Raw genomic sequence first — 23,195 nt, 5'->3', positions numbered from 1 at the left:
ATATGGGAGGGGAACCTATCAAAAAATCAATGGAAGAGTACAGATATCTTAGAGACTTACATTTACAATTAAGTTTTTACACCTTCCATCATGGGTAACACTAGGAGAATAATCATGAAAAGCCAAGTGCTACATGCTACAGGAGTACATTAACTACCCTTTTCTCCTTGTGGCATTCAAAAGATCAAATCCACAACTACCCCTGTTAGTATAGCATTAACAATCACAACTGTATTTAAGAAAAGATCATATATTTCTTGGTGATCATCCCACGAACATGATCTAATTCAATTTCCACCATCCCCATACTCAAATACAAATCAAACATTCATTAAACTAAACCATTTGGATCACCAACTTGTCCCCTCAATCAATGCCAACCCATACCTCTTCATTTTACATTGATAGTCCACCACCTTGGGGAAAAATTTAACTGTGTGCCAAGACATATCCATGTGTTACAACATGATAGGTTGGGTGTACCACCTTGGTTGATGTAGCAAGGTCATACACATAATTAAAAAGTCAACCTTAACTCTAACCCACGATCACTTGATATTATGACCTTACGACATACTAAAAGAAGGACCCCTTATAATATCTCAGCATAAAAATCCTAGCTTTACTATCCTATGATCATTGGAAATTATCTTGATATCATAGCATTGTGAGCCCATACAAATAGCTCAATGACCATATGACAACCATGTATCATAGCATTGGAACATGCACCTTTGGCCCTTTATGACCTTATAACCACTCCTTTTCTTTACTAGCATAACATTGACAAACTGATGTTTATCCTTCATGATCTTACGGTAAACCATGTATCATAAGATTGTAACCTATGTGAATAGTGCCTGAGATCTCATGACATACTACTTATCATAGTATCAGAGCTTCAAAAAGGCACATGCACTTTCTCTTGCTTAATGTTCTTGGGCCCACCTTGCTCCATCTCTTATGATTTTACAACCATGCTTTGTCATGCCATCGGACTGCTTCATTCTAGCATTTACAGTCCTACGAAAAACTACAATCATAACATCAAAACCTAGACATGTGTTACTTACTCACCTTGTCACCATAAATAAGGACCTTGTAGCTTCTATTAGTGACAAAGCAATCATCATAGATCTACTAGAGATCTATCATGGAAAATACCATTGAATCTTCTATGTGCCCCTTTTGATCTCTGACCAATAGGAATATATCTATATGCTAACATGTTCTAACATCACCCTATTGCATTGCAGCCTACCACCTAAAGTTGACCCCATATATCCATGTGGCAAGTGCTCACTATGCCACTTTGGATAAAGATCTTGTAGCTTTCTATGGCAACATAGCAAGGACTATCGATCCAAGGAAGATTGGCGACTAAGAAGATGTACGATATGTTCTTCCAGAAATGAGGAAAGAGGCTCCACCATGCTATGTGTTTGTTAGTCACCTTGTTGCTATGGATAAAGAACTTGTAGTTTGTGTTGGTGACACAGTGACAACCATTCGATCAGCTGAAGATCAAGGGTCCTCGTGATTCTTTTGATTTCATAGAAAAAAGAGGCCTACAGGCATTAATAAATAATGTTTTGTAACCATAGCTCATGCAGACTTAGAAGATTAAAACCTAGGGATATAATGACAAAGCATGGTCAATATTTTACATATCCCCTAATTGCATGGCTATTTAATGAGTTAGAAACATTATTTTTACCACCTAAGGAAATATGGTTGGTCAACCTACCCATTTGTGCATGATGATAAAAATGGGTAATAGCAACTTAATCTTAACTTTTCCCTTTCCAACAATCTAACAAGGTTCATTATCTCCCAAATAAACAAGCCCAAAATCCCATTAAAAATAATCAATAAAATAACCTCTATGGGTTGTAGCATGAAATGAAGCCCTAGAATCTAAAACCAAAGAATCATCAACATTTTCTAAAGAAAGAAGCAAAGAATTGTCTTCAAATATGTTACTTACCACATTTTCCTCCTTGTTCCCTTTTTTTTTATCTCCTTCATTTTTCATTTGAGTCCAACAATCTTTCTTCTTATGCCCAAGTCTTCCACAATACTAGAAATATCTTGGTCCTCTGGATTGAGACCTATTCCCCTTCAATTTTCCTCTTGATTTTTCATGACTTCCATAATTATTTCCTCTCTCAGTCATGTTGCCTCTAATTTTTTCATTCAAAGGACTTCCTAATGTAGATCCACTTGAGGTTTTCCTACGAGTTTCCTTACTCAGAATAAAAAAAATCAAATCATCACATTTTAGGGTATTAGATCCAAAAAAATAATTAATCACAACCATTACCAAGCCATTCAAACTTTTAGGAAAAGAACACAAAATCAAGAGAGCCCTAATGTATTCATCAATGACATTCATAGAAGAAAGCTAACTAGTAATAGTATTAAACTCACTTAAATGATCTACAACAAATCCACCTTCTTCCATCTTCATATGAAATAAACACTTCATGAGAAATACCTTTTTTGAAGTAGAGGACTTTTCATATAGTTATTCTAGGGTTTGCAACAACTCTTCTATCATCTTCACTTTTATAATATTAAATTTCATTGATAGTGCCAAGCATAATTGAATACTTCTAAGTGTCTTTCTATCTAAAATCTCTCACTCTTCATCTATCAAAGTTTCATGTTTCTTGACTTTCCTTCCAATGGCTTACATAAATTCTTTTGATAAATATAGTTCTCCATTTTCATTTTCCATAACTGAAAGTTTTGCCTATTAAACTTTTCAACCTTCATCTTACCCTCATTTTCCATCACTACCACTCAATCGTACCTAACTTTAGAGGATAGCTAAAACAAATGATGAAAAACTAGACCAAAAAAATGATGCTAGTCTGGGGAAAAACAAAAATAATGAAATTCTAGCTCTAATACCACTAGTTAGGATTAACCATAGATAGAATTAACAATTACATGCAAATATAACCAATATCTAAAAATAATAAATCACACAGAAGAGAACACAATAGCACAAGGATTTAGCATGGTTGACCCAATCCCTGGGCTACGTCCACCAACAACAAGTCCAATATCATTATTATCAAATTGTTACAATCCACAATCCCTTACTACTCAATACTTCTACAAGAAAGTACAATCTGAACATATGTTATGAAATCCCTAACCCTAAGCCATTTTATACAAGCTTTGGCCACTTACAAAATTAGGGCTATAATAAGTTGTCCAATAGAAAAATAATAGCCAATGCATTTTACAAATAGTAGAGTCATTTTTGGCTTCAGGGGTGCTTCCCCTAAAAATCCCTACAAGGGTGTTGCCCCTCAACCCCACCCTATATTGTGATAGGATGTACACCTGAGGCACTTCCCCCAAACCCCCATAGAAATAATATGGGGGGCAACCACATAGAATAAACCTCTAAGCTTGATTTGGCTCCACATCACAATAGTTTCTTAGTTTGGGTTAGCTCTCCTTTCACAATAGTATTATATTTCTCAAGTTTTGCATACTACAACTTAATAGATTCAAGCTTACATGTGACTTTTTAAAGGTTGGATCTTAGATCTGCATTCTTATATTTCATATCTGACTCAACTTTGCTATCATCTTTCTTTAGGCTCAATTTCATATCAGTAATTTTCAGTTCATGCTTTAAGATCTCATTTTCTATCTCTTGTTTGAACTTCATCACTTTCCTTGATTTGATCCTTAGGCTCTTTCTTGGACTTCAGATTATCAATCTTGTCTTTCATCTTTCCAATGTAGTATTTTGCATTGTCATATTTTTCTTTCAAAGCATCTCCTTTTTCAGTAAGAATATCTATCTACTCAAGAGCTTCTTCTAGGAATTCTAACTACTCCATATCCATAGGGATCCTACTCAAGCTATTAAGCCTCTTCTGAGTAACTAAGCTCTGATACCAATCACTAGAAATAAGAAATACTTTTTTGGGGGGGGGGGAGGGGGGTAGCTAAATCAATATTTTACAAACTTTAGCCCAAAACTAGATATTATTAACAATGTTATAAATTGCATATGAAAGTAAACTAACTATGTTGAACAATAAATATAATCATGCAATAAGAGAACTCATAGAAGCATATTTTGTTAACTAGGGAAACCGTGGCCAAGAGAAAACCTTGGTAGGGATGGTACCCACAAAATGATCCACTAATCAAATTTATCTTGTGAAATATATTGACTCTATTAGGTCTACTTCATTTGCATAGTGTCTCAGTTTCTTGTTAGAGGACTTAGGCCTTGTTAGAAGCCTCAACCCTATTAGGATTTTTTATATACAAATACAAAATGCATGCTAGATGACCTCACTACCCAAACATGGAATATACAATGTGGTTCCTAATACAAAGAGATAGATACAAAAACTTCTTTATACTGCAACTAATATCTTAAATATATGATACTATCTTTGTTGGTCACAAAATTTACATTCCCCTGATCAAACATCAGATTTTACATATCACATAATACATTTATACACCATCAAAACTTCACATTCACAATCTTTCCTTTATACCTTTGCAATTAAATAATATTGCCCAGTCGACCTTCATGTATTATTACACTATTACACTTTACATAATACATTATTATCTTTCACTTAGGGTTAACATCTAGGATGTCATCCCTAATTAGTTAAGTAATTAATTTGTAAACAAAATAATTCTTTAACCCAAAATATCCAATTCTCTGTTATGCTTTGTTTTGCCTATATACAGTCATTACTAGTAAACTATCCATAACTCTTGTCGACTGTCAGCACTAACCTGCGGACTTGAACATGTCAACCTTTATGTCTCAAGTATCCATACCCAACTTTGTACATGTCCATGTTTCCTCAATAAACTACACTAATCAAAACTCTATCTGTTTTGTAACTAAGCTAGGTGATACTTAGATAATTTTCTAAATATGAATACCATAACTCATTCTTCATAGTCTGACCTCTTCATACTGAAGATATGTTTCCATAAATAACAACATCCAATGTCTATCTTAGCCAAATTGCCAACAACTGCCCCACAGGAATATCATCAGTATTTATGCTAACATAAGTAGTCTTGGATTTTCCATTCCTCTGTCTTTCTTCTTGGACACAATCGACACCACAAGAGAGTGTGTCCCTTTAGTCTTAACATTTTAATCTTCACCTTTTGATTGGCTTCTATGTCCTCATATTCAAAGAAGTTTTCTAGGGCACTAAACTAGTCAATCGACTCCTTATCATCTATTTTCCACCATATATATGCAGATTAACATTGGATCTTGTGTCACTATTTCTAATAACCTTGAGTTGTTTTTCCATCTTGGTCTCTTCAAGATCCAACTCTCCATCTTGTTGAGGGGATTTTCCTCCCACTTCACCCTCTTCATCAGTATTTCACTGCTTTCTTCTTTTCCTCTTGGCCTCATTGACTTCCATTCTTTCCCTTAATGATTTTAATTCTCTAGCAACTGTGGCACTTACCCTTGGAGGAAATTTTTCTTTCTCTCAACCTACAAGGACCTAATCCCTTGATTTGATACTACTTTGATGTAAATCCCCTAGATCAACCAACCCTTTGGCCAAAAGACTCCATATGTTTCCCAGTAACCCACATGGTACGATCACTTCCCTACTTAGGCTCTTTGGCTCAATATGGCTCAATCTAACCCAAGGCCCAAGATGCATTCCAAGACCTTCTATGATTACTTCTAAACTATTTTGACTTGTTTCAATAGACACTAAGTTCCCACAACACCTACAATGCTTCAAACTAGGCCTATTTCCTTAGTAGCCCTACTTTTCCTAATTTTTGGCCTTTTGAACATGACCTTCCAAAACTCTTGAAAAATATTTTGTAGTTTCAGACACCCTTTTGTGGTATACACAACATATCAAAATCTAGGTATGGTTATTTTGAAAGAATTGTACAAAATATGGAAATTTGATAGCTTTAAAGGGTTAGTTTGTTAGAGTAATAAAGTATTTTCTTATTAATTAAATCATATTGATTTAATTATTAAGTCACTTATTATCTCTACTTTACTTAAGCTAAACTTTAGGCATATAATAATTAATTCTTTTATTAATTATTATTATGCAACCTAGGTTTTATCTTTTAGGGTTTTGATCTCCTTTATAAGGATTGATCTCTTTGTAATTTACATTAATTCACTTTTGATGATAGCAATCTCCTTTTTTGCCCATCAAGAATATCTCATCTCTAGATCTGGGAATTCTAGCCTCTGTAGCTTTTTCTTCTCTCTTTTTGTGATAGGTTTTTGCATACAAGTGATTCTTGGGAGATGTGGGGTTGATCTTTCATCAACTTCTACATAGTATCAGAGCTCCAGATCTACATGCCCCTGTTTTATTTATGAGAAGTTTGGCTTGGCTTTTAGCTCTGTAATTTTTCTTTTAGAGGGTTTCATTTTTTAGAGTTATTTTGTATTGAATCTAGGGGTTAGCAATTTTCAAATCACTTTGAGCCTAAACAGACATCACTGTTGAGCTCAGAGCACCAAAAAAATCCTATTTTCATTATAAAAAAAATTGTCCAATTTGGATATAGTTGGTATTTGAGGCTAAAAATATTGCTTCCAAATTGGGCACATTTTCCAAGGTAGTGATTTCCAAATTTTTGGAATGCAAGTCAAAATTTTGTGTTTCAAAAATTGAGATTTTTGGCATGTTTCCCAAGGCAACAATTATCTAAATTTTGGCACATAAATCAATATTTTTGGCACATTCCCCAAGCTGGCAATTTTGTGATTTTTGACACAAAAATTGAGAGTTTTGTGCATGCAAATTGAGATAATTTTGGTACAAAACTAGTGCATTTCCTAAGGCAATTTTTGGTACTAGTGGGCACACTTTTCAAGGCATTTTTCATGGATCCCAAGGTGGTAATTTTTTTGGGATTTTCTATCACTTTTTTTACCTAAATTTGGGTTTTTGGCCATAACTTACTCATCCAAACTCTATTTTTTGATCCAAGAAAAGCACTAGAAATTTGATTTTGAACCCATCGTGATGGTGTAATTTATTTGAATTTTTTATGTTGTTGGTGGTTTTTTTGGATGTCAAAGTTAGAATTTCTATTTTGCACTCTGAGAGACATATTTTGAGACATTCTATTTTTCAGATTTTGCTTCAGGCACATCCCATTCAGTTTTTCTTTCCTACATTCTAATAGAGATCTTGGTTGTTTCAGGTCTAGGGATTAATTTTTTTTGTTTTAGATAATTTTTCATGGGTTGTACTATCTCCAATATCAACCTTATGTCTCTTTTGATCTTTGTTGACATCCTTTTGTAGTATTTTGGAAACACACTGAGATAAAGTTTCACTGTATTGCATTTGAGGATTTTACACATCATTGTGTTTTGTTGTACTCACACTACATTATAAAGTGCCTTGAGGGGTTTCATGTTGGCCATATTCACCATCTTCCTTTGTCAAGTGAGTGTTCCTTCCATGGCATTAGCCTCATGATGTGTCAATAACACGTGCTTTTATAAGTATTTGTACTTCTTTTGCACACTTGATGTTCTTGGTTCTTCTTTCTGCATGAGATATAATAGCATTCTATTTTAGTGTTCATGTTTTACCTCTCAACATTATGAGGGGACCTTATGTTGGTTCTATTTCTTTTTTGGTTCGATGGAGTGGGCTATGTATTCAATATTTGATCCTATGCACTAGGCAATTATAGTGGCTAGATACCTAAATTTGAATAAGATGGATCATTTACCATAGAAACATTCTTTCATTCTTTTTTTTTGCAGGCTATGTAGATACCTTCCATCTTCGATTGATCAACTCTTCAGACTTAGTCTTCTCTACCTTGTCATGTTCTATACAGTGGAGGTTCTTCATATCAATAGTTTGACAGTGTTTGTAGCCTCATGCTTCAGTGGTGTTCTTCATTATCATCTTTTGTTCCTATCTTCTAGAACATTCTTTCCATCTCTTTTTAGAGTAGGGTTTTTCCCATGTGGGTTTATCTATTTCTCCTCTTTACAGAGATTTGGTTGTGCTTGGGTACCTCATTAGGCCTTGTTGTCGGGACTCAATTTTACTTTTAGTAGCAATTTTTAGGATTTTAGCTACTCCCTAAGTTTATCTTAAAGGGGTGTTAGAGTAATAAAGTATTTTCCTATTAATTAAATCATATTGATTTAATTATTAAGTCACTTATTATCTCTAGTTTACTTAAGCTAAACTTTAGGCATATAATAATTAATTCTTTTATTAATTATTATTATGCAACTTAGGTTTAACCTTTTAGGGTTTGATCTCCTTTATAAGGATTGATTTCTTTTTAATTTACATTAATTCACTTTTGATAATAGCAATTTCTCTTTTTGCTTATCAAGAATGTCTCATCTATAGATCTAACAATTCCAACCTCCATAGTTTTTTGCTTGTCTCTTTCTTTGTGATAGGTGTTTGCATGCAGGTGATTCTTGGAAGCTGTGGGGTTGATCTTTCATCAACTTTTACATAGTTAGCCCCCTTTTACAAGGAAAGCTTGGAAACAACTTAACACCCAACCATCTAACTTTGTACAATATCTAAAATTGGTGCCTAATAATAAATGTTGGAGTTTATTTGATCCTATAACAATGTTTGATGAGTTATCTACAAAACCCTCACCCAAACTAATAAAAACTAAGGCTTTTTGATACTCACATTTCCCAACACTTCTTTGATCCAACCAAGTTTCCAAAATTGTCTTCTTGATGTCCTTAGATACTTCCAGTCATAGAATAGTAACATTATGTAAGAAGATCCTCTACCGCTATAGCTATGACACACTTTCTAAGCACCTTTCAACATGTAAATCTTGATGTACACCCTTCTCATCAACTTTTTCTACAATATTTAAGTTAGTTGCATATTGTATAGTTTAGGAAGGATCCATTCTATGAGAAATAGTGGTTAGATTCATAGAATGATCCCCAAATCCATCAAAACACCAAAGTTTAATAAGAATTTCAATTTGTAAAATTTTGTCAGCACTATAATAACAATCTAGATTGGTTTATTCCTTACAATGGAATTGATTCATTCCTTACAATCTAGATTGATTTGTTTGACTAAAACTTTACTAACTTTTTAGTCTAGGCTTTCCCACCCAATGGCTTATAGTCATTATAATTCAAAAATTTGAGTTTGTATCATTAATAATTGATCCCTAACTTACTGTAAACTATGGCCAATGACCTTCAATCAATGCGATGACATCATTTTAACATCCCAAGGCCCTTATTTACCCTATTACATACTATTTTCCTATTAGGCCCATGATTAGGTCATATGCTCCTTTCAGGACCATTAGGACATTTGAACAATCCTTCATTTTCATTATAATTGAGTGCCATAATTGGCCTTTAGATTTCCAAAACAAGTCTTGGTGACTCTCCCTCATCTCTTCCAAGTATTGGACCCTTCAATGGTCTTCTTCCCTTGTCAAGTGCTCCAACACCAAAGAGGAGATCAAAGTGGTGTATTTAGAGTTCTCATTGATAGGAGGTTATAAGATCTTTGGTCTTTTCCTTATTACCTTAGCATCTTGTTTATGTCTATTCTGCACTTATTTTTCAAGTTCATATTCTAGTTTATATTTTGTTTCAAGTAATATGTTGCATTGTATCTTTTGTATATGACTTTCTAAACCTTGTCTATACATGACCTATGTTCACTGCATCGTTATCCCATATCTACATAACCCTTGACTTGTATGAACATCCTAGACAAAGAGCTCACAGAGCCCATCAATTGATCTTGATGACATCCTCGTTATATTTTGTAGTCTAAACCTTTTTGCTCATCAATTAATCTTAATATTTCCTTTTATGCATCTACTTATTTAATCATCTCCTTAAACTAATCTCCTTCGCCCTCCCAAGTGCTAGTAAAAATGAAGTGGCGTTAGGCCATTTATCACCTAAAACTCTATCAATCTTTTAAAATGGCGATGAATCCCCTTTTATATATGCTAATCTCTTATCCTTGAATGTAATAATGAATACATTACTCTCTAATCCATGCCTGGTGGAAAATTTCTTAATAAGAAAGCTTCTAATTCAGTGAAACGTGCAACACAACTTAAATGAAAATGAAGAATAACATAAAACTTGTGATAAATTTTAATAAATGCCCAGTCAAGTGTTTGTCCTGAACAAGAAAGTTATCATCAGTCAATTTATTTGTGATTCAGAGTTTCGTCCAGTCATATGTTGTCGTAAGCATCGAGCTATCATCAACCAACTAAATTTTGTGATGTTTAGTTTATATAATTCTGATTAAAGAGAACAGATTAAGAAGCTCAAATAAATAGAGACTTATTTGCAATATAGGAATCGACCAGTAATGCGAGGCCCTACATGTAATAATAATAATACTCTGGTCAGTCTGATCCATGTTTCTAACTGAGTGGAAATCTAAAATTGGGAAAGGAAAAAGTTATGGCCATATAATTTTTTTGACAGGCTTGGTTTCACCATGAGAAGTAGTACTCTTCAATGTTCATGATGAGAAAGTGTTATTACAGTGCCTCCATCAGTGGGAACATGTGTACAGATGCTACTGAGGAAATAGGAACTTTACTGTCCTACGATGTGGGTAATTCACATGTAAGATTGGCTAGGAAAGAACGTGATGGTTCTTACAAGATTCAAATTTTGCACTGCCCAATTATGTGAAAGGGTTTCCAAGCCAAGGATTGGCCAGGAGAATATCCATTGATACCTAAGGAAAAATGGTTAATACATAACTGGCTAACAACAAAGCTCTGGCCCATGTTTAACTGGTGTTCATTTTCCTAATCAATCATCCCACAGATTCATATAAATGGTATAATATAATTGTTTTTAAATTTAATTGTGTATCAGTTTTTGTACTAGTATCTTAGATCATATTGTATGATCTATTATTAGAATATACTGATTTTTTAAATTCTTTAATCTGTGAGCTCTTTATTCTATTATGGATCATCCAAGATAAAATCAAACACAATAAAATCTAACAACAATGGTCATAATTTCATAAGTTGTAGAAAATTGATGCATAAAGGACATGTTCTGTAACAGTGACATTAGTGCACACAAGCTGGTAAATTTGATGTTAGCATCACTTACTCTGCATCTGTCCTATTCTACTTTTGCAACCGCGTGAATTCATGAAATGGTATTTTCCCAATTAAGTATAAGAGACATTTCAAGCTCATTTTCTACCTGCATTCACACATGGTGCTGCAATTTTGTTTTGACTATGGCTCCAAATTTATGTCTCGTTCATCTTGATGAGTATATATGTAACAATGTGTCCAAGGGATAAAATTACCAATTCAAATGATCAAAAGATACTTTTATCATCTGGGTTTTAACTTATCATCTAACAGCTTGTTTGTCGTGAAAGAAAGACATAATACCAGGTCATTATAATTCCTCGAAACCCATTCTGGATAAATAGATTCAATTAGCTAAACATAACCAGAATTCTAAATGCAATAGTTGGCTTCGTAAGAATTGATCTAAACCTCTTCTGATAGGTAACCTAAGGAATAGAACCAACACTAGTTAGTAAACTACATGTCTCTGTCATAAAACTATCTAGTTGATTATATATGTAGCAATCTGTTCACAATTTGAATGATTATATGATATTTGTATCACCTGGGCTGTAATTTATCATGTAACTGCTTTTTTCTCTTTTTTTTGTCAAAGAAACACATGATACCAGGCCACTATATTTCATGGAAACCCATATTGTAACTATAGATTCAATTAGCTAAACAGAACCATAATTTAAATGCAATAGTTGGCTTCGTAAGATTTGATCTAAACTTCATCTTATAGGCAAACTTTTGAATAAGGAATAGAACCAATACTAAACTAAATGTCTCTATCATAAAACTAACAAGCAGAGAAAGAAAAGTGATCCCATCATACATGGGAAGAAGATTTATGTTTGCTGATCCAATACGAAAGGAACACCTCAGAACTGCCAGTTTGACAAGATAGGTGGTCTTAGATTGCATGGAAAACCTTAATACCACTTCCAGCTATAATTATGTCAGATATTTTAATATTTACATTTTTCTAATGTGTATCTGTCAAAAACCCAATCGTTACAAAATAAGCTATAGCTTACATTAGAGTCGAGATCAGCTGTAGTTTTGTAGATATACATTAATCGAAGTGTGCTTCAAGAAAGAAGCTAGCAGCTACAAGATTGTACCAATGGCCTAATCTATGAAAATGGAAATTTGATTATAAGATCCTCTTTTAAAAAAGAGATCATATCTAAGATTTACATCTCTGAAATTCTCACAACTCTGGTTCATATTTGGACTGAAGGGCCTGAATGAGTTATTAGAACTTCATCGATAGCTAAAATGCCTCTAGGATTCCATGGCATAACATAATTACCAGATTGCAGAGCATTTGCTATATAAATTTGCAGCAACGAGGAAGAATTCTCTTGCTTACCAAGAAATTTTACAAAATTGTGCTGCCAATCACGATTAGGGGTAATTAACCATGGACTGTGTTGTAGTGATAGTGGAATCAGCAGAAGCAGCTGGTGAACAGATTTCCAAGGATCCACAATCAAGTAACTCCTCAATCATTTGTGTGACATCATCATCATCTGTAGCACTGATTCCATATTGATTGCTCTCTAAATCCACCTTCATTACCCAGTTTGGTTCACAATGCTTTGGCCCCGTTTTCTTTTGCCAAATACCAATGTTGTTGGACTTTTCAGAGTCTAATTTGAGGCAAGTGAGGGACTGATTACTACCATGTGTAATATTGGTATTTTGGTCTGATGTCACAGTAGAATTTTTTCTTGATGGTCCCAATCTGGGTTCGTGTAATGAAGCCATGTAACAGCGATGAAGTTTGGCTGTAAGTGTGGAGGAGAGAACTTTTGAAGATGGTGTTGGAGGTGCATTGGGATTGAATGGGAAATTAGTTCTTGCTCTTGGTCCACACATTAGTCTTGCAGCTTCATCATATGCCCTCGCTGCATCCTCTGCTGTTTCGAATGTCCCTAACCAGATCCTAGTCTTCCTGCAATACAAATTATATGGAGCAAAACATCATGAGTTACACAACTATCACCATAAGTATACATAAGCTGCACCAAAGGAAATGTGTAAGATTTTGGATAAATAAGAATATCAAATACTAGGGGAACTTTTTAGCTTTTCAAGTTTCTAAAACTTTGAGATTGTTTAGCTTTTGAATGTGTGCAAAGAATTGTAAGCAGCAAGGGGGTTTCAAGTTGAAGTTTGTGTGGCAAATTTAGCATTGTATGGTATTTGCATCAGGAACATAGAAAAATGAACCCTCCCCAAAATGGGGTATTGTATAAATGAGATCATCACTGGAGAATTTCGGAGTTGTAATCTAGATATCTAAATCCCAACTCTGAACTTCAAAGGTCTCTTTGATAAAGAGGAATGCAATGGATGCAAAATTACTCAGGATTTTTATGAACTTGAAGTGCTAAACAAAATCCAACCATGGGAGCGTTCTAAGCTCAAAATATCATATCATCCCAACATTCAATACTCAGCAACATGATAGATAAATTGGTTTTAGCAATTCTAAAATCAAAATCTCCAAGAATATGGAAATAACAAGGATCTCCACCCTTTTACAATAGCAATACACACAAAACTAAGTACTGCAACATCAAAATCTCCATGGATATACCTCACTTGATCAGAATGTGGCATTAAGAACAAGTATGGGGGATGTCAATCACAAATATACGAAATCAATCGTAAGGAAAAACATACCAGCACAAATAAACTATAATTCGAATGCTGAGACCCACCCTTAAAGAACAAATTCAACAAAATCACCAGTACCAAAAACAGAGGAGGGGCCGTATTCTTGAAATAGTTAGTAGAGACACTTGACATTATCAAATTAATTTTATTTCTGGACTTGATTGTGTAAGTTCTTTTTAGCATCAATATTTGAGATCACAGAAGTTCTTTTAGCATCAATATTTTAGAAGTTCTTTTAGTATCAATATTTTAGATCACACTCTGTGATCTATAATCAGAATGAGACAATGCCGAAATATAAGAAGAAAAATATGCGGATTCAAAAACCAAGCACGTCAAGATTAAATTTCATAAAACAACTCAGTTCATCTAATGAAGAATTTCATGTTGTAGACATCTACAGTAACATAAAAGGAAAGAAATTATAGAGAACAGAAAAGTGCTGTCATGAATTCACAGGATATTCTAGTGAGCAAAGAAGTTAGTATTTTACAAGTAAGGGTGGCGAATTTCAGAGACCCATGAGCCCCAGTGCCTCTGGCGAACTCCTCTATATCTCTGGGGTCTAGCCATTATTCAGCCTGGTTACTCTCCTGTTGCTTGTTCTTCCTTGAAGTTTGCAATATGATTTCCTTAACTTTCAGTCTTTATATTACTCACTTACTCAGATGAGGGAGTAGAATTGAATGGAGTTGTGTAGAATGGGAATGAGCGCTCAATTTGTAGAGGGAGTGGGGTCTTTGTATATCAAGTCCATCCAAAGGACCCACCCCAACAATGGCTGCCTTCCACTCTTCCTCCCGCCCATCACCTTCCCCCCTTTTCCTCCCTCTGCATATGCATCCTCTTTAACCATTCCATGAATGTGCATACCCTTCTAACAATGGTCAATTCATTCTAGATCTAGTCTATTGCCAGGACATATATACACACTCTTTATTGATGACATATAAACACTCATGACATATATACACAACACATGCACTGCCCTCCCCCCGCCCGTTCTGCTCAGCGCAGGCATTCTTTTTTGTCTTCATCATACAACCCATTTACCCTTATTTTCATTTTCCTTCATGTCTACTCAGAAAAACATGAGGGTCGGCTTAGGGGTATCAATTCAATGACTAGACCCTACTCTGAGGGTTCACAGTTAAGCCTAGGGCTTGCAATAATAACATGATTGATGATAATTACCTAAGCTAGAATGAACATGTTAGCAGTAGCTTCAGTTACCTTACCTACCTAGATATTATTATTGTTCCAATTTCATATTATTGGGATACCTGTAAAACTATGTAGTAATGTTAGAATTAATTAATATAAAATAACACATTCTTTTCTATTAGTCTGGAGCATTCATTTAGATACTATTGTTTAGGATGATTTAGTGGTGAAAGATGAGTTATCTTGTGAGTCTATTTGTATTTATATATGGTAGTGATATGTTTCAAGGGATTTAGTTTAGTTGGTTGAAGTAATAAGTTTTTATCGTGGAGATTCTAGTTCAAATTTTAAGAGGGATATCTTTGTGAAATTCTAACTTTAGATCTTCGATCAGATGTAATTATCTCGATGTAAAAGGTGGATTTTAAGTTGTGAATCTATTTGTTGGCCATCCTAAACATCACACACTAAGAAAGAAATTAAGCTTGAAAAAAATAAGTCAACTTTGACTATTTAGCACTTTTAGCCTAGGAATGAAGCTTAGTGTGTGATGTTTAAGCCATCCCCTATTTGTATTCATATGTAATAGTGATATAGAATGTCATAAGTTTAGAAATGTAAAATAGATACTAATCTATCTACCACTAAAAGTGAAATATGACTTATTATACAATTTGTCAAATAACATGTCAAATAAAAGCTCTTGCTAATAGGATTAAACCGATGGTGCAAGAAATTGTTCGACTTGAACAAACTGGTTTTATTGCTGGTAGATATATTCTTGATAATTTGATTTTAGCATGGGAAACATGTGAATGGGCTCAACAAACATGTCAAAATGCTATTCTTGTCAAACTCGACTTTGATAAAGCTTATGATAGAATTTGGTGGAATTTTATTTTGAGCATGCTCAAATGGTTGGAGTTTGGTCCTAAACTTCAAGCTCATGTTCGTATGTTATTTCAGGATGCTAACTCTCGAATCATTATCAATAATATGATGATTGATCCTTTTCCTCTTCAACGATCTATTCGTCAAGGATGTCCTCTTGCCCCTTACCTTTATGTTCTAACTGTTGATGCATTAGGCTATATGTTGCAAGGTGCAAGGAAGCTAAAACTTATCTCAGGTGTTTCTATTCCTCAAAGTTCTTTTGGTAATTAACTCACATTATGTTGATGACAGCTTATTATTTTTACAAAACTCTGAGCAAGAGATCTCTAATACTTTGGATGTTTTGGAAATATATTGTGTTGTCTCTGGCTCTAAGCTAGCTCATGAAAAAATAGAATTTTTGATGATTTGAGATGGGCATATTCCCCATTGGATTCCACGTGAATGGAAGCATATTAAGAACGGTGAAATTATGAGATATCTCGGGATTCCCTTTGGTCTAGGAGTCACTCTCTCTGATATGTGGACTTGGTATCTTAATAGAGTCAAATCCAAACTTTTTAATTGGGGTAATAAATTTATGTCTCTTGCTGGGAAAATCCAAGTTGCTAATAAGATTTTTTTGGCCACGCATGTTTATTATTCATCCAGCTGGATGCCCTCCAACAAAGGTTATGAGGAATTAATAAAAATCATTAGACGTTTTTTATGGACTAAATGGGATGATAGTAAGGGGTTTATATCTACATCTTGGTCTCATTGCATACAACCAAAGCATAAAGGAGGCTTGGGATTAATTGACCCGAAAACCCAAGGGTTTTGCTTGGCAGTGAAATGGATTATTAGAGTTGCTAAAGGGGATGATCCTTGGAAAGTTCTAGTTCGGAATAGGATTTTTCTTGCTACGGTTAGAGGAAAATGGCAAGGAGTGGGGTGGTTGGACAAGTTACTTCACGCTCCCTTCTTTTCTATTAAGGCTTCAACTTCTCTCCAGTCAATTTGGAAAGCTTGGCAAAGGGACAACCATCCTTTAAAATGGAGAGATGGCTCTCTCCAACATGGTTTTAGCTTTTCCACTTCTTCTATTTGGTGGAACAGACATATATTGTATCATGATCAGCCTTTGGCCTTGAGTTTTCCTAAATTATCTTATTTGCTGTCCAAAAAAGGTATTAACATGGTGGGAGATCTTTGGGACTTCAATATTTTAGATTGGCTGCCATGGGATGTCATTAGAGCCCAATTTAATCTGAACAATGAATACAAATCATTTTCTATCTTTGTGAAATCTCTAGTGCCTCCAGAATTGTCTATGAAATTGTGTACCCCAATTCAATGTAATTTCTTCAAAGACTAGCTATGGCTTTCATCATTTCCTTTCTTGTCTTTTCCTTTGAAGAAAATATATTTACAGCTGCTGCCTAATCTTCCCATGAAGTTTCGGTTGAACAACAAATGGAATTGTAAATTAAGTGAAAAGTTTTGGGCAAAACTCTCAGCTAAAATTTGGAAGTCAAAGATTTACACGGAGGCACAATTATTGGCTTGGAAGATATTACATTACAAGTTACCAATTTGTAGCAGGCTAAAATGTATCATGGTTAATCCCATTAATTGTCCTTTTTGCAAGAAATTTGAAGACATGCGTCACATCTTTTGGGGTTGTTCTTTTGCGAAGAAGCTATGGAACTTTGTTTTTCATTGTCTTCCTGCTATCTTTTGGCATTACCTTAACTGGAAGGAGGCTTTACTTAGAGTTGGGCTTCGAAACAATGTCATTGCTGAAAGTGTTCGACAAACCATCTTATTGCACATCTAGAGAGTCCGTTGTAAAGCAGCTTTTGATAACTCCTATGATCATCAGGAATTTGCTTTTCTAAAACTTTATTCAGACATATTTTATTGTCTTGCTTCTATTTTCTCTCAATTGCAGGCGGATTCCAAGAAGAGTACCATGATAACATATCAGGTCCAATGTATCCAGCACCAAGTAATTCAGCTAATCAAGAATCAACAAAATGGTGTGCTTCATAGTCTACAGCCTCTTATCCGAATTCTGATAAATTGTATTTGAAATTGTGCTCTCTTCTCTATGTACCCCTATGGGTTGTTTTGCCTCTTGTTTCTCCACTGTAATGTTTTCTTCATTCTTTCAAGCAGTTTTCTTTGATCTGCTCTTCTTACCTTTGTAATTTGCATTATTTCAATAATAATTAAAAAAAAAATTAATTAATTTCCATACAAAATTATTCATCTTTCTTAGAAAATTTAGAGCATGAAATGTATTTGCGGTCTATGATAGTCTACTTAGGAAAATAGTCGGCCTGCCAAGCATTCAGGGCATCCTAAGAATTATGATAATTCAGCCACCTGTCTAACCATGAGGACAGCCATTGATCTAGATTCTTCTTTGCCTTGCTTAAAATAATCTATTTTAAAGCATTATGTGTTCTAATTAGTCGAGATGGAAATTTGGTCAACTATATATAATCATTACATCATTATGAATGTATTCACATCAATGTCAATTCAATAATATATTAAATGTGCGGTACAGACTCTACATTTCTTGTTTGTCCATACAGGATTAGTTGCTTTCCTGAGGGCGAGGCTAAGGAAAGCAATTAAAATTAAATCCGAATAGAAATGCTTTCAAGAGTAAGGTAGTTTTTCTAATTTATTAAAAGGCCTATTAAATGAGTTAATCAACGTAAATATTTCAGGTACATGATATATTAAAATTGTTTAATACTATTAAAATTGTTAGTCTAATTTATAATTATACTTATATTATTTATTTCGGAAATTGAAGTTAATAACTTAACATGTAAAACAATTGTCTAATTGAGGATAGTTATTTGTTCATTCATAACTTTTATTTCAGTTTTTGTGGCAATTGTAAAATATTTCTTGGCTTTAATTAGATGATCATCTAAGTTTACGGTTTATATTAGAGATAAAAGATCAGAAGTATGATTGGAAACATTGTTTCTAAAAATACAATCACAAATGGAACCCTGAACTCTCACAATAAGTACACTGTTAAATAAATTATAGTCTAAATGTTAAAAACCAATAATTACCATTCTAACAATAAAATTTAGTGTCACTACTTAAAAACTAGAAAATAAAACAAATAATTAACTAATCAAATAGTTTTTAAATAAATTTATTTACAAATATCTTATTATAATTTTCACTACAAAGTTTTCATACTACAACTTATACTTTCTTATTAAATAATTAAACAATTCTATAAATTTCACATAAAATTTAATCTATGTATCTTTTTTAATAAATTAACTACTTAATATTCTAAATTTTGAATTTTTTTAAAGATGTAATCTTCACTTAAAACATACAATTTAAAGTATATTTCTTATTAAATAGTATATTTTTTGATTTTTAATAAAGTTTCTTCTTCCAATAAAAAGTATATTTCTCATTGTTGGAGAGCTGAAATTGCATATAAGTACCATTTATTCAAACATTATAAGAAATCATGGATATTTAACAAATTATACTAAAATTAAATAAATATGATTCTCACGAGCTAGTACATTTCTTCAACGTGAATTACAGAATTTTTTTTTGATGAATAGTTTTTTTCTATAAATAAATAATATACTAAGATTACAATTCACAAAAAAGGTGGAGTTCACACAGTCGAAACTAGAATTAACAACTATTCATAAAAAACCGTCAATAAAACTGTCAAAAGAAAAGAAGAACATGTTATGTAGAAACCATTCCCAATTTAGTGTAGAATTAGAAGAAGTGATTTCCATGTTTTACAAAGGCTGCAATGTACTCTGATCCCTCTGACCATATTCCTGACTTAAAACTGTAGCTGCTGCAAAGATCATGCATGCACATAATTAGGTCAATTACACTGTAATGTGTTTTCTTCTCCATATACTGACAAAAGTGGTCTTCTGATTATGGTCATAGAACATGCATTGTTCTCACTCTAGTTGATACGCAGGGTCCTGATTCTCATTATCATCAGGTCCAATTAAAGAAGGAACATATCGTTCATGAAGTTTTCAACACTTATCAAAGCTTGTCAACGGTCATACTGATGCTATACAAGGTATATACTACATGGTCCACAAACTCAGGCTTTTCTCACTTGTCCCGAAATGGCTTGTCTGAACGCTGAGCACCTGAATTATGACTCGTAGATAACATGCCACATTTATTTCACTTGTACATATCAATCTGCCAAAACAACTCACATGATTTTTTTTTCCATTAGTGAAGCTCCCATCACATGCAATGCACGACACTAGATCCCAAGAAACCCTCATAGAACATCCACATTCAAACAACGACGTGCATGCATGCAGTTCACATTGATAGTTTTGTTTCCACCATTATATACATCATTGTTTTATGCTACTAGTGTCTCTGTTATTTCCAAAACTTTTGTAATTGTGGTTTGAGATTAGAATACGTGCTTGTTTAATATAAGAAGAGAGGATTCTTCTCACATTTTTTTGGCTAATATGTTGAAATTGTGATGATGATCTTGGGGAAAAAGCTACCATTGTAAGTCCTCCGAGGACACTTGTAGATAGTTTTAGTAGAATCCAATTTCAGTCTCACGAATGTTCTTTCTTTTTGTTTTTTTTTTTTGTAGAGGTGTATTTTGGAAGGCTTTGATAGGACTAGATAAGGTGATTAGAATAGCATATAAATGAATGATATACAGTTAATATTGTGCTTTTCAAACTTAAATATGCTTTTCAAAAGATCTAGGATCTTGTATAAATAAAGGGTAGAGTATGAAGTGTAATCAGATATCACACAATTATCAATGTCAAAATTTGTAGAATAGTTTATTGAAAACTAATTACATAATTGTTTAACTTGATGAACATCTATTATATTTTTACTCTTCTGAACAATTTATTTTGTGGGGTTTACTTTGAAAGACTTTGATGGGATGGGAGATACATGTAATTAAAATGGTAAGTAAACTAATGGTAAAGTGAGATAGTATTGTTTCTTTTAAAATTTTAATTGTTTCTATAAGACGAGGAGGATAATGAAAGTGTCTAGACTCTACATAGAAAAGAATAAATCATAAAGTACAAGAAGACGCTTAAGAACTACCAAGTGGACTAGCAAAGAGAATACACAAGCCAAAGCATTACATAGCTTAATAGAACACAACCAACCAATGAAAACTGATGGTGGTTTAAAGAATTGGTGGAAATATTTTCCTTTTTGGTAGTATAGGTATCCTTCTGCCCAAGTCCTTTTCTATGTCGACACTTCTTCCATAGTTTTATTGGAAACCAAACACCATAAGTTGCATCAACTCCATAATCATTTATAAATTATTATTATTTTTTCTTTAAATACTTTTTTTATATTGGACTTGCTATGAAACTTTGATGGATAGACAATACATGTAATTAATTTGGTAAAGGAACTAAATATATAATGACATAATTTTGTGCTTTTCAATTTTTTTTGCTATTTTTAATTAGATAAGCAATGTTTTCAAACAACCAAGAACCTTGTACAAAGATAAGGATGAATCATACCTCATTAAATCTCACCAACCAATTGAAAATTCATAGTAGTTAAAAAAGTCATTCCAAGAGTTCTTTTTTGGGAGATAAGAGGATTTTCAAGACCACATACAAAACCATCTTGCAACCCAAACATTTAAAATATGTATCATTGCCAAACTTTTAATCATTTTGATAATTTTAATGACTCAAATATCCATATTACTATAAATTTTCCTTTTTAAAAATTGTAACTTGTAATTAACACCTTTTCTTTTAAAGATGCGAATTCTAATGAAGAATCTTTTCTTCTTAAATTGTATTCATAGTGAAGGTTATTGGGGAACTCTAGTAGCATATTTTGAAAAAAATTTATATGTATCAATTTTTTTAAGTAATTCAAACTTCATGATTTTTTGGCTAATAGATATAGTACGTTAGAATGCAAAATAGTGTGTCATGTTTTTCAACACTATTGAACAACCAATAGACTATTTCATATCACTAAACATATTTTTTGATTATATAAAACAATTCTTAACAATGTAAATAAATGAATCTTGAGATTTTCGATATAATTTGATTTATATATTTTATTTTTTGAAACATTTAGTCATAACCATTTTTAGTTTTCTTAATTTTTAGTAACTAGTATTTTATTGAAAAATGTTTTAGTGTGACACAAAATTTTCTTTATTAAGAAAACATTTTCAACATTTCTTGGTACTATGTCATTAATTTTGAAATTAACAAGTATATATTTTCTAATAACTATTAGTGAGTAATTTTTAATTAGTAATTACATTTTACTTTAACATGTTTATCCTAATTTGTATCAAAATTTAATTTGTGAAACATGTCTCTTAAAGCCCACTTCATTTTTTGACACATTTCTTAAACATTTATTTATTGTCTTAGTGTGTTGAATAGTGGTATTTATTTTGAATAGAGAATGGATAAAAATTTATACTGGTTACTAAGAAACATTTAAATATTTCTTCTTCTAAAAATCTAGAAATTTTTTAAAGTAAACCTAGCTATATTGCATGCCTATCATTCTTTGAGATCACTCTTATCCAAAGTAAGATATTTTCTTAAATATTTTCTCTAAGCTATTTATTAGTAGGGAAACATTTATATTAGATGGATTATATATTATTCTATTTTATAAAGATGCTCATTTGGTCTTGATTAGTGTTAATCTTTAAAGATTAAATAAAGTAAATGATTAATAAAATTGATGAAAATGAAATGTAGAATGCTTTTTTGAGCAATCATTTCTCCTTAGGCATCCCTTGTCACCACATAGCATGCAAAATTTCTGTTTTATATTTTGTTATGATGAGTATAATTTTAGTCAGCATTATAGTGGATTTCATTGCTTAAAAATAACAAGGAAACATTGTGAGGCTATCAGAGTCAAGATTCTATGGAATTCAGTGATAGATTTTCATATTGACTATATCATAATTGTTTTCTTTCTCAATCTTTAGTCATCACCTTTCATAAGATTGTGACATTTGAGTATCATTGGATCCATTCTATTATTTTTCTTAGATGAGATGTTTAACCTATTCAAAATCTCATTTCCACATGTACACTTTTTGTTGGCTCTCCTAGCTTGATGCCAAGTCCATTTTTCATTTATATTTGAAATAAATATCATTCCAAAACATTTTCAATGTTGACCCTCCATACATATTGCTAATTTGTTTAACACATAGTCAAGCTTGATGGAAGGATTAGAAATAGTATATACATTCCTGTTTTTGCAACTATTGTCCTTGAGAGGGAAAT

The 23,195-nt window shown here is 32.9% G+C and overlaps 1 protein-coding gene across 1 annotated transcript; it reads right to left on the bottom strand.

Annotated features, from left to right (window-relative positions):
- Positions 1 to 12,144: 12,144 nt before the first annotated feature.
- On the bottom strand, positions 12,145 to 14,535 carry ESE3 (Integrase-type DNA-binding superfamily protein). Its single transcript, XM_089833142.1, has 2 exons — positions 14,312 to 14,535; positions 12,145 to 13,090 (listed from the first exon to the last, which is right to left on the bottom strand). Exons 1-2 carry the CDS (start codon positions 14,389 to 14,391, stop codon positions 12,541 to 12,543), a joined length of 630 nt encoding a protein of 209 aa, XP_089689268.1. The 5' UTR covers positions 14,392 to 14,535; the 3' UTR covers positions 12,145 to 12,540.
- Between the last annotated feature and the right edge of the window lie 8,660 nt (positions 14,536 to 23,195).

This window comes from Cupressus sempervirens, chromosome 5 (assembly GCF_028749045.1).
Source record: "Cupressus sempervirens isolate cs-2001-9-10 chromosome 5, ASM2874904v1, whole genome shotgun sequence".
Classification (NCBI taxonomy): domain Eukaryota; kingdom Viridiplantae; phylum Streptophyta; class Pinopsida; order Cupressales; family Cupressaceae; genus Cupressus; species Cupressus sempervirens.
This window is presented reverse-complemented; position numbering and strand designations above follow the sequence as displayed.

Bases quoted from the DNA above. Each gene is read 5' to 3' on its own strand.
- ESE3 (XM_089833142.1), bottom strand. From the start codon at position 14,391: ATGGCTAGACCCCAGAGATATAGAGGAGTTCGCCAGAGGCACTGGGGC. The intron at 13,091-14,311 runs GTAAAATACTAA...TTTGTATTGCAG, and splicing joins GAAATTCGCCACCCTTACTT to GAAGACTAGGATCTGGTTAG.